Source organism: Patiria miniata, unplaced genomic scaffold (assembly GCF_015706575.1).
Source record: "Patiria miniata isolate m_02_andy unplaced genomic scaffold, ASM1570657v1 HiC_scaffold_20, whole genome shotgun sequence".
Lineage (NCBI taxonomy): Eukaryota > Metazoa > Echinodermata > Asteroidea > Valvatida > Asterinidae > Patiria > Patiria miniata.
This window is the reverse complement of record NW_024037059.1, coordinates 40,490,745-40,510,221: the sequence shown is the minus strand read 5'-3', so window position 1 is coordinate 40,510,221 and position 19,477 is coordinate 40,490,745. Positions and strand designations below refer to the sequence as shown.

The 19,477-nt window shown below is 42.1% G+C and overlaps 1 protein-coding gene across 3 annotated transcripts; it reads left to right on the top strand.

Annotated features, from left to right (window-relative positions):
* Nucleotides 1-182: 182 nt before the first annotated feature.
* On the top strand, nucleotides 183-15,203 carry LOC119729190 (nuclear pore complex protein Nup153-like). Of its 3 annotated transcripts, XM_038201742.1 has the most exons (18): nucleotides 183-418; nucleotides 2,493-2,868; nucleotides 3,212-3,328; nucleotides 3,799-3,974; nucleotides 4,370-4,424; nucleotides 4,828-4,904; nucleotides 5,348-5,530; nucleotides 6,440-6,714; nucleotides 7,313-7,481; nucleotides 7,831-8,118; nucleotides 8,550-8,832; nucleotides 9,158-9,907; nucleotides 10,734-11,837; nucleotides 12,367-12,465; nucleotides 13,073-13,219; nucleotides 13,568-13,876; nucleotides 14,049-14,292; nucleotides 14,763-15,203. In XM_038201742.1, exons 1-18 carry the CDS (start codon nucleotides 338-340, stop codon nucleotides 14,869-14,871), a joined length of 4,842 nt encoding a protein of 1,613 aa, XP_038057670.1. In that variant the 5' UTR covers nucleotides 183-337; the 3' UTR covers nucleotides 14,872-15,203. The 3 variants fall into 3 exon arrangements, with proteins under 3 accessions (XP_038057670.1, XP_038057669.1, XP_038057671.1); XM_038201741.1 differs by lacking the exon at nucleotides 4,828-4,904 and having other exon boundaries at nucleotides 4,370-4,501; XM_038201743.1 differs by lacking the exons at nucleotides 3,212-3,328; nucleotides 4,828-4,904 and having other exon boundaries at nucleotides 4,370-4,501.
* Nucleotides 15,204-19,477: the final 4,274 nt, after the last annotated feature.

The window sequence follows — 19,477 nt, the reverse complement described above, 5'->3', positions numbered from 1 at the left end:
GCAAAAGAAACCTTGGGAATTTCAATTCATTGAACTAAATTTCCCAAATAATAAATATAAAACTTATTATTTAATTTAAAACAAAATTATCAAATTCCTTAAGTATTATTTAAAGAGATATTAAATTAAATAGCATAATAAAATGTAAAAGTATTGTTCGTCAGAATCCACGTGACTTTTGGCCAATCGGCTTCGTTTAAAAAGTCCGCCATCTTGACTTGTACTGTGAGTGGGGAAGAAGAAATTCGCGCGCTTTACCGGATTTAATTTACACGATTTTACCTTTTTCTGCCGTTGTCCCGTGTTCCGTGGTTGTTCTCCGTATTCCAGAGAAGCCATGGAAAGCACGGGTGGCGGTAAGATGCGCCAAAAACGGTCGCACGGGGCCAGCAAACCCTATCAACGTACCCGACCGAAGGTGAGTTTTCGGAAATCCCACATGTCGTATTCAAATGCGTGCAAGGTGTGCAGCGCGCGCAGTCAACTCGTTATCAACTCGAGGGACACGGCTGTCGCCGTTACGAATAACGTGAAACAACTTGTCTGCACGTTACCTTTAATTATCCGTGGATTCAGTGTTGTTACTTTTTTATGTTAGTACAGCTCCCACCTCTTATTTAACTTCTACATTTTTAGGCCAATGATTTATCTTGACTGTCATGACTGTTTAATTTAGCAAAACGGAATTGAATACAGTGAATTTTACCCCTTCATGCCCTTCTTTATTCGATGTTTAACTTGGATGAGGCACTCAGGCAGTGTGTCTGTCATGTCTGTGTGATCGGCGATCGTGTAAGGCCCCTGTTTTGTTTCGATCAGATGAGAGTCAACATGGTCAAGATTGCTTTCTATTTCTAAATAATGACATTTTCAACCTAGACTTCTCTCAATATAAATTATAATGACACCTTTTCGTAATTTTTGGTTATTTGAACAGTTTCTTGGTATAGAAATAATGATTTTCCTGTGCTCCTTGCATGCTCATGGTACATCGCGCGGTATCATCATCTTTATTTTCGTGTTGTGTTTTGTAGTTATCATCATTTTACCCCCAAATTTCCCTCAAAAATTCAAAACCCTGCCCTTTATCTATGAGTATGACATACCTGTTTGTTCTTAATTAATGTTGCCAACTAATTTGGTAGGTCAAATAATTTAAAAGTGGATTTTGTTCCCTAAAACTACCGGGCCCATAGATACACGATCACCATGTGGTCTAAGTTTGGAGGGGATAGACCCGTGAAGGTGGCATCAATAACAACGCCAAGCGTACCTGTGTAATAAAAACCTTTGATGTGTTGAAAATGTTCTACATGAACTGTAGTCCTATTATTTTTATTATTAAGTACTTACACGTCAAGAATACAGTGAATATTCCAATTGGCATAACAGTCGGCATTCCAAATAAGTTCAACTTTTTGGAGAGACAATTATGGAGGCGGTTCTGAACTTTTGCTACTTTTACCGTGCTACAAGATCGATTAATTATGCAAGACTCGGAGGCAAATGAGTGGACTGGAAAAAGGCAGTTCCTGGACCGGAAGGATCAGCTTTTTAACATTTGACTGACTGACTCCCCGACTGACGACTCCCTGACTGACTGTTCCCTGACTGACTGTCAAATGCCTTGAACTGAGACTTTTGGGACCATCCCGACTCGGCAAAACCGGTCTTTTTTTTAAAACCCTAACCTTCCCAAATCCTCCACAATCTTCTTTGCAAAGTGAAGGATTTTACAGAATTGAAGCTAAAGTGGCCAAAGTGTGGCTGATATTGGAAGCTGCACTGTGGCAGGCTCTTAGGCCGGATCTTGTGTTATTTATGCTCAGCTGTGCATCAATTTAGGTTTTTATTGTACTTGAAATCCCCCGCAACTGCTCCAGGATGTCACTGGCTCTGCCTCAACATATCGACAATGATTGTTGAAGGATTTTACAGGATTGAGGCAGTGGTCACCCCTCCAAGGATCACATTCAAGAAATAACGGAGGATTGTTTTCAGGATTGAGGTTACGGCCTAACAAAACTGCATAGGGAGTTAGGGTCAAGTAAGAGAGTTCTCTCCTGATATCATGTACCAGGCTACCAGTACATTTTCAATTGATCAAAAAGAGATAGGGATTGATAAAATGTGACACAAACCCAGTCATTTTTATTTTGAATGAAGTATATATATCATTATGCTAATCAATGAGATAATTGAGGCCAAGCTCCATTTGTCCTATGCTTAGTTACCCGAGGTGAATATTTTATGCAAATGTTATGAAATGTATACATATCGAATTTCCCACCTCCCTTCCCTGCCTCCACCCCATCCCACGACCCCTCCCCTCACCCCTTCCCAAAAACCTCCCCCCCCCCCAAAAAAAAAATGACACTTTTTTTCAGTACGATTAAGCAAAAGAGAAAACCAGTCAAGGGCCTAGCATTCTAGTTGAAGTTTGATGAAAGAATTTCAAAGTTTGTTACGAGTGAGTTTTGTCCTCTTTGCAGTCGTTCCTCGATAAGGTGAAGGATCTTGTTACACCCTCCTGGCTGTCAAGCATGTGGAGCAGCGGTACCAGAGATGAACCCCCACCTCAAGCCTCTAGCGCCAGAGCTCCGACCTCATCAGCAAACTCTATCCCCCCTAGGGGGTCAATCACGGACAGTCAGTACCCTGGCCTGACGGAGGCCGAGTCTGCTCCGGGACCCTCGGTCAGACCTACCCAAGCAGGGAGGTTTGCGGGGCAAGGGGAGGGGCAACTAAACACGCCCATTCTGGGGTCTTTTGGGGGGCTGTCAGTTCCCGTCAGTACGTCGACGCCGATCGATGTGGATGAGGAGGTGATTGAAATTGATTCTGGAGAGGGCCCATCAACCCAGAAAGGTATCAAACGGTTCTTTATCTTCTCATTTGTAAATCCCAAATAACATAGCTCCTCAAATCTTAGAACATTCCGCTAGTAAAGCTTCATGCTCCTATTGAGTTGGGAGCAGAATATTGTCTATGATTTTACAAAGTGTCTCCGGAACTGACTGTTCTTTCAGGGAAAATTTGGACTTTGTTTTGTGACCAACGAGAATGCCCTGTGTTGGAAATTAAAGAATACCAAAAAGAAGAGGAGTAATCACCACGTGAATTCCTCAAACGGGAAAATTTGCATATTTAAGGTTTCAATTTATAAACTGTCACATGTCAAAACTTCTATCCTTCATTGATAAAATAACAGTAGATGATCCGTCGGAGTTTTCCGCTCCCCCGAGTGTTGTATCATCTCTCTACCCTAACCTGGACAAGTTGGAGCACCAGCAGAAACTGTCGGAATCCAATCTGGATCTCCTGTCAGGTAAAGAAAAATCAGGTGTCCGATTTGTGAATAACCCTCCTACTTTTTCATCTGTCAAATTTCCCCCCCAAAAAAACCTGTTAACTTGTGGGGAATACCCTAACCCCCTAGTACTTCCCCATGACTACCCTGCTAAATCCAACAGAGTCCAACCGGACTTTCCTGTTCAATCCACTGTGCCTCATTTTCAGTTGTCTAACGAATCCAACGGAGTCCAACATGGCGTTGTAATGCAGTTCAGTTGCCTGCTGAATCCAACATATTGCAATCAGGAATGTACACCTGGGGTTTACTGCTCAATCAAACAGGCTCCTTCGGGTATATGATATACATGTAGTTCGAACATGTTGGATTCAGCAGGGTTAGGATTTTAAAGTCTCACCCCCCCCCCTTTAGTTTTTCAGTGATTGTAATTTGAAACAGGTCTTTAGCGGTGAAGAAAACAACTTTGAATTTGTTATATTTTGCAGAAATGGGTCATAGACGTTCACCGATGCCCTCCTCAGGTCTGTGGTCCACCACGCCGTCCAGTCGGTCAGTAACAACTCGGGCCAGGCCAGCCTCTCCGTTCAGTAGGCCTCAGCAACCTGCGATCAGCACGCGCAGGCCGGCGTTCAATACCAGTTACTTCGGCACGCCGAGAGGGGTAAGTCACTTGCTTATCACTACAATTACAAATTTTGGTCATTTAAAAAATGGAAAAAGCTACTGTAAGATAAGATTTCTGCGATGAAATCAGGAATTGTGAGTCGTGCTCAGGTAGTACGCACGCACTTTGGGCTCCTCGGACCAATAGGAATACCAACATGCGTGCGTGTGTTATCTTTAAGAACGCTTGCATCGTGCGCGTGAGCACGACACCACCGCAGTAACTTTTAATTTTGTTCGCCGAATTCCACTATAGTTGTGCACGGAGCCCAAAATAGCTTGGCTCTAGAGTCTCTAGTTTACCAAAAGGCAAAACAAAGCAGAATATGGTCCAATTTGAGTTGTTTTGTTGACAGCAATTTTCATCTCTAGGTTTTTTTCTTCCTTCATCAGAGTTTGAGAACGTCATCGGTAATGGAGTCAACGACCTCATCTCCCTTCTACCCAGGGAAGACAACATATGGTGGGGCGTCTGCACAGCGGTCGACAGCCGCCATGAAAAGGTCACGATCGTCTCCTTATGAGGTAGGCCTCAAAGGTTACATAATGATCTCTCACATGTAATTTTCCGCAGAGGTAACAAACAAATCAGCCTCTGGGACAGGTTCGATTGCTTGAATCTGAATCTAGGTCTTGTGCCTAGAATCAACACCGCGGTGTAGAAATGCACACTATACCTGCACCTGCCTATATTTGTACTTGGGGGAAATAATAAAGATGTTCTGATCATTTCGGTCTGCAAGAATTATCTCAATTCAATCAATGTTTGAAAGAAGAAAAACAAGTATCCTTGCCGAGTGGAGTTGGTCCCAAAAGTCTCAGTTCAAGACATTTGACAGTCAATCAGTCAGGGAAGACGACATATGGTGGGGCGTCTGCACAGCGGTCGACGGCTGCCGTGAAAAGGTCACGATCGTCTCCTTATGAGGTAGGCCTCAAAGGTTACATAATGATCTCTCACATGTAATTTTCCGCAGACGTAACAAACAAATCAGCTTCTGGGCAGGTTCGATTGCTTGAATCTGAAGCTAGGTCTTATGCCACGGTGAATCAAAACCACAGCGTAGAAATGCATACAATACCTGTACCTGCCTATATTTATACTTCGGGGAAATAATAAAGATGTTCTGATCATTTTGGTCTGCAAGAATTATCTCAATTCAATCAATGTTTGAAAGAAGAAAAAAAAACTAGCCTTGCCGAGTGGAGTTGGTCCCAAAAGTCTCAGTTCAGGACATTTGACAGTTGATCAGTCAGTCACTCAATCAGTCCGATGTCAATAAGCTGGCCCTTTGGGTCCGGGCACTTTTCCCTTATACTCAAGTTTTTTTTCTAAGCGTTGACTTATTTTCCGTCTTTTCTCTGTGCCAGGTTCACCTCCCCATCAAGCGCTCCGTCCGTCCCAGGCTGGCTAAGCCGACAGACGAGGGCGACATGGGAATCACAAGCAATACAGCCAAGAGGATCCTAGACACTCTGGAGAAGATGTCCACTCCGCTCTCAGACGCGAAGAGGATACCTCTCTCGCCGTCTGTAACTCCACTGGCTTTTACGGTGAGTTGGTCAACCTTTCTTGCCCGTAACCCTCTTCCCCTTCACCCGTTACCTATCCCCAATCATGTGGAGTGCAGTGGCTTCGTTGTCTGGAGCGTTGAATTTGTGGTCTGCTGGTAATTCTGCAGGTTGTGGGTTCGAGTCAAGTCTGGGATTAAATAAAGATAGTTTGTTTGTGGCTCGGCCAATTTTTTAAATTTTTTATATTTTTTTAGGAATCCTTGTTTTCATTACCAAAGACTTGATGTAATCCCAGATCCCAAGGAACATCAGCAAGCTTGATTTTAAGCTTTAGGTGCAACTTATCTAGACTGTTATCAGACTGTTTTTATGCTGGTAGTGCTTCTCCAAATTGTTTTTGTTTTTCTTAAGTTATTTTGTGTGTGTGTTTAAGTTATCACTGGTTGTGTTCAGTGTTACCAGCATTGTCTAATATCTTGATAAGAACTGAAAAGTCAGTCACATTTGCTTTTCTTCAGGTTGCATTGTTCATGAGGTAAATTTGAAAGTGGTAAAAATTTATATTATTTATTTTTACTAATTTTCAAATAATAACCATAAATTTGTATAAGAATTTGTATACATGTACAAAAATTGAGACTTCAAATGCTTTGCTGAGGCAGTTCTGTCGTATCAAACCTTCAAAACCAAGCCATTGATTTTGCCCAACTTTGGGTAGTCGGTTCAACCCTAACGTTCTGCCATTACTTTGGGATAAAGAACGGAGTGTTTCAGAAAACTACAACAATTATGTATGCAGGCACCAAATACCAGAAAATACTATGAGTGCTGTGCCCACTTATATGCTGAAGTGCTGCATTCTACAGTTTACTACCAGTAGTATTTTGTAGCTTTTGGTGAGGTTAGGGTTAATACATTGTAATCTAAAATTCGGCTTTCTACCAACAGGCAAGTAGAGCGCCCAAGCTTAGAGGGCCATCCTCCCCACATCGACCCCTCGGGCTAGGCTCCAAGGGGGGCGTCAGGATACCCGGGCCCCCCGTCTCTGGGTTGAGTATACCCCACACTGTCAGCATAGCGCCCAACAGACAGCCCCCTATACCCACCACCGCTACCACCACCACCACCAGGGAAGGGCAAGAAACCGTGGGGACGGACACTGTGACCAGCAGGGCAAGAAGTACGCTGCCGTCGGCCACAACAAGTATTGGGTTCTCCTTTGGGTGAGTTGGCCGTGACGTCATGATTGTGCTTCCGGCGGCCCTTTGATGGCAAAACAATCCAACTCGAAAATCTGAGGTTTTTTTTAGATCGCACTACTTCTGAGCATAATGAGGGCGCTCTTTATGTTTCTGAAAGTTATAAAGCCATTGGATGTATGGTTTTGAAGAACTTTTGACCTATCTCACACTCTTTTTTTTTGAAATTTTACCTCAGTTTTTGATGGCAAAACAATCTATCTTTGAGTTAGGTCATGCAAGTGTCTTTGGTTTTTATGGCAAAACGGCCGTACTGTCACTTCAATGACAGCTAGCTTGAAGATAGGCTGTTTTGCCAACAAAAATAATTTAAGGAAGACAGCTTTATTTTTATGTGAGCTATGAGTTACGCTCGTAACATTAAGTCCAACTTCAGATAGACTTTTATTATACCAACAAAGCATGGGAGTTAATTACTTGTAATATTTTGCATAACTATTTTCAATTTATTACGCACCTGCTCAGACATGTATATGTATTTCCAATTTTGTCTGGAACATTCTAAGCATTCCGAGTTCTGAGACATCCTAACCGTTCGTCTATTTTGTTGTCATTTGCATAGGCAAAGTGCCCCAGCCTTTACCACCTTACCCCCACCACCCATCGCCAGAATTGAGACTCCTCCCAGTCAGACTGCTCCCCTCCAGCGGTCAAGCAGTGGTGGAAAGATGAAACAGAAACGAAACAGCAGCCACTACAGCGCAAACAAAGAAGACAAAGATGACGATGTGGTGAGGAGATAAAACCGTATTCCCCTAAAACTACCAAATTTAACCCTGAAATTTGTTTGAGTCATTGAGCTTTACGTCAGAGGGTTAAGTGTAAAAGTTAAGAGTGATTTGTGTCAGCGTGATGATGCGGAATAAAAAACAAATTATTGTCATACTGTTGAGCGTTTTCAGTAGAGAGTTAAGTATGTGAGCTTTGTCTTGAGAAAAAAAATATGTTCTCAAGACAAAAAGTAAAAGTGGCTTGAAACAGTGTGAGTTGGTAAATTTCCAATTTAAACTAAAAATCTGCATCTGTAAAAAAAAAAGTGTAATTTTCATCCACATGTATTGTCTGCCTTCCTTTGTTTAGGTGGAAGTCATAGACCTTCCCAACATCCCCCTCCCCCTCAAAACCCTCCCCTCCTTCAGCTTCGGCAAACCCCTGGAGCCGCCCAAATCAACAGCGCCCTCTACGTCGACGTCAGTAGCGGCGCCGCCAAGCACCGGTCGGGGTTTTAGGTTCGCGACCTCCACACCAGCCGTCGCCGCGACGGTCCCGGCTGCCAAGATGGACAGCAACCACGAATTCACCTTTGCCTCGCCCATCCTAAGGCAGACGGCATCGACGATATCAGCACCTGAATTCGAGACTGCTGAGGTAAGCCAGTAAGGACTAGCTGTTACAGTGCCCAGTCATCGCTACTTCAGTCTTGAATCAAGACCAGTATGGTGGCGCATTGTTCAGTATGCCTGAAACGGACAGCAATGACTACGAATCTGGTTACTTATCAATTTGCAACAATTTTGATGCCGACATTGTGCCAGCGTTGTGTCCTATTTCTCTGCTAAGAACTTAATCTTGAACCACCACTATCGCAATGCTAACCTGCTGAGACAAATGAAAAGCCAATGCAAACTGCTTGCACTAGACTGGCCTAGAAGAAACTCGTTGTAAAACTAGGAGGACTTTTCTTTCTCAATCGTCAAGACGTTTTTTGCGTTGTCAGTATCAAAATTCAGACCCTCAATTTGTTTTGCCATCTTCAATGCCGAGGCATTCATGTTTTTTTGCATCCGTTCAATTTCCAGTTCCCACCTCAGGCTTTCACGTTCAGCCTTCCTAAGAAACCCGACGTGTCGCCCAGCGTGGCTTCCTCCAAGCCGCTGAACTTCAACAACCCGTCTTCCAGCAGCAGCAACAAGAGCAGCAGCCTTGCAGCTGCGTCAGCTCCCTCCTTCGGGGCAAGCAACACCGTCAAGTCTCCAAGCAAGGAGGAGAGCCAAGAGGAAGAAGAAGAAGAAGAGCAAGGGTTTGGGATCAAGCCGGCAAAGACGTTGAAGTCTGGAAGCTGTCTGGAAGTCTTTGGAATCGGTAATTCATCGTAGAGATTGTTTGCTCTGTGTGGTTTTTTAAATCAAGAAAAGAACCTTTACACAAAATTGTTGTGGGATTAGTTTTTTTTGTGGCTATTTATCACTTTTAGTTTTGGTATTGATCACTTTGTGTCTGGATCAAGTTAGTTTTAGGATTGATAACTTTGGTTATCAATCATTTTTTCTATCAATACCTTTGGCAATTGATCACTTTTAATTTATAGCATTGATCACTCTTTGAGGTTCAAAGATTGCAATCCCACATTCAAAAATGCATAGAAGTTCAGCAGAATAATGCTTTCCTGTTTGATTTTTTTTTAAAGTTGCGCCCACAGAGCCAGCCGCGACGACGGCGCCAGTTACGACCTCGGCCTCCGTCAACGACCTGTTTGGGAAGTTCAAATCGCAGCCCGACGCCTGGAGTTGCGACACGTGCCTCCTCCAAAACAAAGCTGAAGACAGTGCCTGCGTGGCTTGCCAGAGCCCCAGACCCGCACCAGCAGCCAAGAGCAACGTTACCACAGAGAGTGGGGACAATACGACCGTCCCAACCAGTGACTTACTGGCCAAGGTGACACCACCGGCGGGTACATGGACTTGCTCCGTTTGCTTGCTCCAGAACAAAAGTGACGCCGACAAATGTGTAGCATGCGAGAGCCCCAACCCTGCGGAGAAGCAAAAATCGGCACCGCTGAACAATTCCTTGCTGGACAAGTTCAGACCGCCCCCTGGCGGTTGGACCTGCGATGCGTGTCTAGTACAGAACAAAGCGGATGCTGACAAGTGTATATCCTGCACCACGCCCAAACCAAATGCCGGTGGTTCGAACCCAACCCCCTTCGGTAACACCTTAACGAACTCGACCCCCAAGGGTGGATTTGGGAGTAAAATGGACACTGCCGATAGCAGAGACACAAACTCGAAAACAGATAATTTCATGGACAAGTTTAAATCGCCGTTGGTCTCGTGGAGTTGTGACACCTGTTTGGTACAGAATAAAGAGTCTGCTGACAGGTGTATAGCGTGCGAAACACCAAAGCCGGGAAGTCAACCGTCACTCAAAACGCCTCCAGGTATGTTCTTAATATCCTCCATCATTATTGTGAGTTAAGAGTTTAGAGTTTAGAGTTTTGGATACTTAATAGGCAGAATGGGCACAAGAGATCCACAGATCTTGGGCTGACCTCGACCCCTTCTGGAGCCCTCAGAATTCACTGGAAAGTTTTGGGAAATGTTGAAGGATAAGGAGGGTAAAGTCAAGCAAAACATAAATTCCCCATTAAATTTAGAGTAGATAATTTGCAGCTATCCAAAAAGTAAATGAACGACGATAATGGCACTAAACTCACTGTGAAATTATTCCTTCTGGTAATGCTGTTATTTTGAAGAAAAAAATAAATAGTGATTTCCAAAGATGAGTCAATGGACACATTTTTGGAAATTTCCGTTGGTAGTTTGTTTGTAATTGGGCGAATCCTTGAATGGGTGAACTCAAGCATTGATACGATGCACGCGCATGCGCGATTGCTATTATTTGTCAGTTCAGTGCGTGACATCGGGTAGCTGCAAATGGCTGAAGAAGAACATGTTCCGGATGCTGATTTCGGGCACAATTCAAATATGACCCAGCTAGTTTTGATTTGATCCTAGAATATTTTTTTCTCGGAATGTACAGCATTCACAGAGCTAAAACTTCATCATGTCAGTTGTTATGCACCTGTCTTTAGATTCTGAGCACCTTTGTTGCTTCAAATGAAACAAATGCAGGAGTGACAAATGATCTAGCCCACCTTTAAAAGTACAAATCATAGTGTCTTGCGTTCCGGAGGACTTGCAACGATTCCCAGCCAAGAAGGCCGAGGCAGTTGCCTAAAATGAAGTCTTTCTTTCTGTTAACAGCTTCAGCATTTAAATTTGGCAGCCAGTCCACAACTCCAAGTTCCGGCGCCAAATTAGATGGTATTACGTTTGGCGGTACTAGCAATGACAGTTCCTTCAAGTTCTCCACGAGCAAGTTCACGGCACCCACGAGCGGCGGGTTCAGCTTCGGAGCTCCCAACAAGACGTCGACGAGCTCTGAGAGTGGCGGGATCCAGTTTGGTTTGCCAAAGAACGGCTCTGCCACCGGCTTCAGAATTGGTTCAAACGCGGACTCTGAGACGAAGACAAACTCACTAACGGCAGCTGATGGCGTACAATTTGGCTCGGACACATCCAGCAAAGCAGATGGCGGGTTTAAATTTGGGGCGCCGGCCGTCACGTCTACTGAATCTAAGCAGGACAAGCCGGCAATCAGTTCTGGTTTCTCATTTGGTGCCCCCTCGACGACGAAATCAGACTCCGTCCCACCAAATGCGGACCCGTTTAAAGACACAGTCCCAAGCACAACCAGCTTTGGCTCAGGGGGTTTAGGTGCAAACGCCGTCACTACAAGCACTCAGGAGACGGACTCTAAAGCAGAGCAGAAACAAGGCTTTATGTTTGGCTCCAGCAAGGACGATACCAAGGTGAATTTTGGCAGCTCAGTCACGGAACAAAGCACTTTTTCATTTGGAGGTAAGGCACCAACAGAGAGTGCCCCTAAACCAACGACGTTTCAATTCAGTGCTAGCGCCAACCCCCCTGCATCGACTGCCCAGCAGGCTGCGGACAAACCAGCGTTTAACTTTGGTGCCACGCCATCAGCTCCTGAAGACGCACCCAAGGTTGTGAGTGTCAGTTCTGGATTTAGTTTTGGCGGATCTGCCGTAAACGCCGTCGACACAGCGCAGCAACAGCCTCACCTGAACAGCGTGGCTCCGACCTTCCAATTTGGCAAGAGCAGTGCGGGAACCGATGAAGCGGGCACCGGTCAGCCACCTCTCAAGAAAGGCGTGACGTTTGCCTCTCCCATCGAGCAGGAAACGGCTTCAGGGCTCAATCCTTCCTTCGGTTTTGGAGGAGCACCAAGTCAGGCCGCAACACAGGGTTCTCCTTTTATGTTTGGAGCAACTGACAACAAAGGTATTGATTGTTCTATCCCAAACTTCTCCGTAACAGAACTCAACCCATCAAATCCCAACAGCATGTTTTGTTGGAATCTGTCAGGACGGGTACAGTACCCCTAAACTGACAGTCTTTTACATTGGGTTGGCACACCTCCAGAATCGAAGTCAGAAATATGTGTGTCCAGTTTCCCAATTGGTGTTGGAATTCGCCAGGATGGTTATGGTTCCTAGTAAATCATGCTAGGGAGTTAGGTTTTAATGTGATAAGAGGCTTTACTTTGTGAGACTATAGCGCAGTTGAGCTGGAACTCTCCAGTGAATGGCCTTGTGCTAAAAAAAAAACCAGGAATATTTTCTTTTGAGAGCTATCCAAGTAACTGACAGCTTCAGCAACCATTCGATCCATTCTGGACACAGTCCCCACACTTTTCTTGGGTTAGTGAAATCTGTTGGTCAAACTCTCTTTGGATTTCAGCATGTAAACTGGCTGATTAGTAGCTGCAGTTTTGAAAGTCTTTTAACATTTTTGTTTTTGTTTTTGACAGTTGACGCACCATCCAAACCCAATGGTGGTATCACGTTTGGAACACCAATCCAGAGCACTGCACCGACACAATCTGCAGAGCCATTCACATTCGGAGCCGGTAAGCACTAGCACTGATAGTGATAGTTTCTCTGATGATAACAAGTCGTCGTAAGGAAAGAGAATTAGCCATGAGAAACCGAACGATACTTTGGCCTCTCAAACTTATTTGTTTACTAAATAAGTCTCTAGAGTTGTCAAGTCCTTGCAACTAATAGTCACAAGACATCCAGTCCGAGTCAAGTCACAAGCTATTCCTACGAACCATGACAAAGGCATTCTTTTTGTAATCGTTCACCTCCTTTACTTATGACAGGATTGTGATTGGCTTGTGATTTGCTTATGATGGCCTTGTGATGGCCTTGTGATGGCCTTGTGATTGGTTTGTGATTGGCTTGTGATGGCCTTGTCATGGTCGTGATGGTGTTGTGATGGCCTCATGATGGGCTTATGATGGCCTTGTGATTGGCTTGTGATGGGCTTATGATGACCTTGTGATTGGCTTGTGATGGGCTTATGGTTGGCTTGTGCTGGCTTGTGATGGACTTGTGCTGGCCTTGTGATGGGATTGTGATCGGCACAGCTTCAGCTTGCCCCACTCTTATTTGTGATTACGTGATTTTGTCATTAAAGTTGTAATCCGTGAAATATTTTTAACTTCTGTTCAGTAACCAATAACAGCAAACCCGGAGGCTTCAATTTTGCAGCATCCACCAATCAGAGCCCAGCCCCTGCGTCAGGTGGTTTTAAGTTTGGCGCCGCAGCAGCATCGACGGCAGCCACGCCTACACGACAGAACCCACCCGCATATGGAGGTAGGGGCATCAACAGATTAACTTAAGATTGACAAGACATACAGAAAAGCACATTAAAAAATTGACAAAATTTTCAATTTATTAAAAAATCACATTTAGAAATCTTGTTGAATAACCGACTTTTACTTAGCAAAGGCAGGTTACCAGCCAAGTTGTTATGCACTGTGTATCAATTGTCACTGGTTCTCTGCAGATTTTTGCCGAGTACCCAATTTCGCTAAGCATTGGTTCTGGCCGCTTGTGACTGCTACGGGCATTTCAGCTGTGAACACATCCGTGGCCACCAAAACTTTTCTTTGCTTTTTTACATTTTAAGTAAAAAGGTATCATATCCTTTGTTTTCTTCAGGGTTCGGCAGCACCACGTCCACCTCCAACACCTTTGCTTCGGGTTTCGGTAGCCAACCGGCCACCAATTCTACCCCCAACATGTTTGTCGGCCAGCAGCCAGCCCAAGCCACTGCCCCAGCGTTCGGGGCTCAGACTGCTGCCGGCGTCTTCGGAAGCACGGCCGCTGCTCCTGCCTTCGGTGCCGCAGCGTCCACAGGGGGTTTGCAATCTTCGACGCCGACGTTTGGCGCGGGGGCAACCGGTGCTGCCCCTGGGTTCGGGAACTCTGCTCCGAGCTTCGGCGCCGGGGCAACAAATTCAGGAATCGGTAAGCACTTTGTCAGCACGTGAATAAACGAGGGGACTGTCTGGGGTAACCTGTGGTCAGTGTTTGGTGGAAATTTCAGGAATATGTTCTCTCTAGCAGCTCTTTGAACGGGGCTTTTCTTCTCATCTTGTGCCAGTTTTGACTCGCCCATTTTAAAATTCCCCCGTTCCAGGTTTTCAGCCAGAGCCAGCCGCGTCGACCTTCAACTTCGGCGCCAGCAATCCCGCTTCTGGCACCACGCCGGGAGTGTTTGCCTTCGGAGCCAACAACTCCCAGAATGCGACCGCCGTAGCGGCGGCACCTCAAGCTGCGTCTACCGGAGGGTTCAACTTCGCACAGCAGGCGTCGGGATTCGGTATGCAAGGCGGTGCCCAGAATGCTACAGGGGCTCCAGCGTCTGGAGTTTTCCAGTTTGGGTAAGAGAAACCCGGAATTACTATTATATAGCTTGCTTGGTGTATTTTACATGGTGAGTAAAAAAAAAATGATTCACACACATTCCCATGTGATTTGTTTTCGTTTTGCTGAAAGAACACTTCCCTTTTTGTAATCCGTGGACAGAACTTTAAAATGGTGGTTGTGTGTTTAAAATTCTGTAACTTGAAAGGTACATGGATGAGTTGAATTATGGTTGTACTAAAAGAAAGCTTATGAATTTGGCTTTCATATCCTAGATTTTGAAAGTGCTACATGCAGAACTTCACTAAAACAATAGTCCCGACATTTGGTGTGAGTTTTTTTTTTTTTTTTTAACTCACCCTGTATTGTAAACTAATGTTTATTACACAAACTGCATTGGCGTTCATTGCACCGGTGCAGACCTAACACTTTCAAAATGCCAACAGGTCATGTTGTAATTATTTGTCCTTTCTTTCTTGTGTGACAGGGCTAACCAATCGCAAACGCAAGCTTCGTTCAATTTAGGCGTTGGCGCAGCGCCAGGTACCGGACAGCGCAAGATCCGTAAAGCAGTTCGAAGGACGAGGAAGACATAATGGCCCTGTCGATCGCAACTTACCCCCTCTCCTTTAGGTAAAGTTTTGACTTCCTCGATTGCATTTCTCTTATTGGTGGTATTGTGTAGATGGTTTCCCTTTTTATTTAACTGACTGACAAGCCGGTTTGTCTCAGATAATCTTATATAAGTGTCCTCCTAAAGTCGCAACTGCAAGTGTTTTTTATGTGACCATCAAATTTGTATACGGACAGACATTTTTGATGAATTACATCAACCCAAACTTGCAAGAAATCAGGATTCCCACGGTCATGGAAACTCCTGGAAAAAAAAAGTTGTCCTGGAAAGTCATGAAAAAGTCATCGAAAATTGGGGAAAAAAATTAAAAAGTCATGGAAAAGTAATGGCAATCAAGATCATGTAAGGGTTATTTTTGATGGGCCGCTTGAAGGATGGCTGTAAGGGGAGGAGGAGGCCATTATTAATTAAAACGTATTTTCAAAAGCTAACAATTGGTTAGCCGAACATCAGTGGTTCATCAGTATTGTAATACCAAACAACTTTTCTCTGCAAAATGGCGTTAAATGTCATGGAAATTGTCATATTTAATTCATGGAATTTGGTTTTCAGATTTTTGTGGGAACCCTGGAAATATTTCCAAGGTACCTTCCTTGAATCCTGCAAAATCCACCAAAATCATCCAAATCCATCAAACTCCGCCAAAATCACAAAAATCCAGCAAAATCACCAAAAATTCATCAAACTCACTAAAATCCATTACTGTGCAGAACGCTGTGGTAAAATGTACTCGCCAGAGGTATCAAGTCATATGGGAAGAAAAATCTGAAAAAGCTTGTAGAAATGGTATCTGAAGGTTTATGTACCACCACCCCCCCCCCCCCCCCCCCCATCCAATTTTGGTTTGTTCAACCATACATTTCTTTCCAATGGAATTTTCAAGCTGCAAATCCTTATAGCAGTCGAAATAATGTGTCTGTTTTTTTTTTTATTGCCATTTCATTCTGATTACCAAGTCGTTTATAGACTTCAATCTCTCACTCTTTACTTTTTTTTAGGAGGGGGGGGGGGGTTGACAATTCTTGAAACGGGAACTTAAATGCACTTAAAAGAATAAGCTGGAATTTTGAAGTAATATGAAAAAACAAAAAAAAACAAAGATGACAACAAAAAATCAGAGTACAGCACTGGGCTTGTCTGATTTACACCTTAATGTAAATGAACCATGGCTGCAATGGCATTTGTGCAGAAATGGCCATAGGCTGTTCAGAAAATTGTCAAGTTTGTGTTCTTGTTTTGGTTAATTTGTCATTGTGTGCATTTTATTGGCCAGTCATTCACAATACAATGGTTATGTATTTCTGTGCATGTTGTTTTATTTTGCTGGATTTGTCAGAATTTTAATTCTACTCGTGGAGTGTCGATGGAGAAATCTGTAAATAGTGTATGATGCAATGTCTGTTGGTTGTTTGTTTGTATTTTATTTGGTTTTTGTTTGTCTGTTGGTTGGTCTCGGTGCTGAGAGTTCACTTTCAGTAATAGTTGAGGGAATGTCATAAATCTTGCTGAGGTCACAAAAAAAAATATGTTTTCTGTAAAACAAACTGAAGTCTTGAGTCTTTTTTTTTTCCTAAAATTATTTTAGTCATTTTGTTTGTATACAAAAGTTTGGTCATTTATGTTTTGTATGCCCTTAATTCAAACCCTTCCCAGAAAATCAATATTCTCAAGTATAACATCGTTCAGGTGCGATTAGTTTTTTGTACGACCTTGGTGATTTTCATTCTTTATTTCTCACAGTAAATGGCATTCAAAGAGTAAAAAAAAACAAAAAAAAACAATTTCTGGTTCTCATTCGTACAGAGTTTCTTTAGATCCAATTTTCAACTTTTTCAATCGATGAAATTGCCCCAATTTTAAAACTGCAAAAAAAAAAAAAGAATTGCTGTTAAAATTTTATACCATTACATGTCACTATAATTATGCGTTCATGCTATATAATCCTTTTTCAGGAAACACAAATGTTATTTGCATGTATCTAGACAAAATTTTGTACTTCAGCATGTAAAAAAACACCCAATTTTCTAAATCATTGAAAATTATCCACTCCAAAAGGTATCACTGTATTACTTTCTGTTAAGAGAAATGACAGATTTGAACAGACTAATAAAAAACTGTTTCTAACTTTGGAGTTAGGAAGAATACAATCAAATGAAACTTGTTTGGTAGCTGCAAACCTAGCTTGCTGCTAATTTCCCACCTTAAAAAATTAGTAATGCTACTTACAATATCAAACCAAAAAAATAATACTTTTTTTGACTGCCACTTATCAATAGAGGGCGCTGTTGCTCAAAGTGAACATCTCTGGTGAAGCTTTAGTGATAATTTTTTGAAATTTGATTATACTTCTCAAGTTCTCACTGCCATCATGTAGATCCTTAAGTTATGGAATGAATGTTAAAAAAAAATTGCATAGATAGGATGAAAATAACTATAAAAAAAGTAAGCAAGACCCAAAACAATATGCAAATTTTTAAGTGTAATGAAACTTAAAAAAAAGTTAATAACTGAGATATGTTTATTCACTAGAAATGGTAGAAATTAGACAAAGGACGGTTTTATACTTTGTATACAGGGTCTTTGATTGGGAGTTCCTCTAAGATTAAGTATTTGTTCTTGTATATTTGTTGCTCAGTACCATTCAATACAGCTTTGGGTTACTTCTGGACATAGTCGAACCCAGATCTTGTTTTAAACTCACTCCAGAACGCTGTCACCCCGCCCTGAAGTTCCAACTTCCAACGTCGGTTTGAAAGTTGTAGACATTTACATGTATATTTATGATGAAAAAAGAAAATCAAGAGTTTGATCCTTCAAAGGAAAAACTCTGCCCAGTCCCAAATCTGTGCTGTTTGACTTTTTGGATGAAAACAGCTGTTTTCAAACTCTGTGAAACAATCTAATACTTAAAAAATTATGGTTTGTTTTGAAGTCAACACAGATTATCAACAATGATCTGCAAATCCTGCAAAAAGTTGGGGGTTTTTTCTTCTGATAATTAGCTTTTGACAAAATTTGTAACTTTTTGTGCCAATTGTGTCAAGCCTTTTGAAATTAGGAAAAAATAAATGTCTCATTTGTTATTGTATTTTTAGTTGATGATAGTTTATTTTGGAAGGATTTGAACCCGAGGTGTTATTTTTTTTTTGGGGGGGGGGGTGTGTTTTTTTTCATGTCTTTTGTTTTAATGTTCACAGGCATTAATTGTAAAAATCTTGTGGAATAACCATGACGACTGAGATTAATCATTACTTGACTTTTTTACAAAAGTTATTGTACCTCAAACAGCATCTCATGAAACATCATATTTCTCATAATGCTTAATTTTATGAAACAGAGTAAAAGGGTTTTTTGTGTAGAATATTGCAATGTATTTGTTAAATGTGGACACTCATGTGTGATTAATTGTAACGCTTAATTTTGTTTTTTTCCTTTTTTGTGTGTTTTTTTGGTTACTTGTACATATACTGTAAATATTGAACCGTGGCCAGAACCATTTTTGTAAGGGGACAGTTTTTTATTCACGGTGCAATGTGTATAATTTAAAATGACCTTTATTTTCCCAATTTTTGGCCTTTATTAAGGCAAATATTTTGTACTTAGGTAGCTGTGAAGTGCTGATACACTACGTGTATTTAATTTTTTCTTCTTCCTTAATTCCTGTTGCACCAACCCTGTCTAAAAAATAAAAAAAAAGCTGAGATATATTTTCAAAATAAATTGTGAATTTAACCCTTGTACAGAAATGGTCTGGCCCGGTTTTCGTGGCAAAAAGTACACAATAATAATTACGGAAAAGATTAACACTTTTATGAGTTTGTTCCTCTGAATTGTGTACCATGTCAGAAATGAACGCCTTCGTCTCAAAAAAGTGTGTATTTATAAGTGAAAAATACTTCTGACAATGATGTCTTTTTAAAACAAAATGTTATTTGACAACCGAGAAAGAGCTACAAGTTATATTGCATTATTTCTGATATTAAGGAAACAATCTGGTGTGGAATGTGTGAATGTGAGTAAAACTTTGAAAATTGTGAGTATAAGACTGAGAGTTAAAAAATTCTGAATTTCGTATTATTGTGTAAAAAAAAAAGAGAATTTAAGAACGAGGCATTCATTTCTGGTATGGTTCCTTTGCAAAATTATTGTTGTATATAGTTTTTATGGAGCCTGTTAATTGATGGAGAAACCATTCTGAGCATTGATAATGTGGAAAACAATTAATAAAAGAAGGCAGATTGTAGCCACAAAATGGACACTAGCTTTGACTAATTTCGTTTGTTATGATTGGCTGTTCCGTCAAGTTATAGGAAGCACCCCCACCAAAAATTATAAAATGTTATTGTTTTCCGCGTTGTGCGCATGCAGTTTAATACATATTGATAACTTGAGAATATATTCATGCCTTCGTGTAATATTTTGGTAAAGAAATAGTTCCAACTTCCAACTTAACCATTCCAATTCAAAACCTTTAATGAAGGGACTGGTAGCCAGTCTTAAAAAAGTTACGAGGAAACTTTTTAATGGCAGGATTTGACCACGAGGGGGCGCTTTGTAGGAAAAGTTAA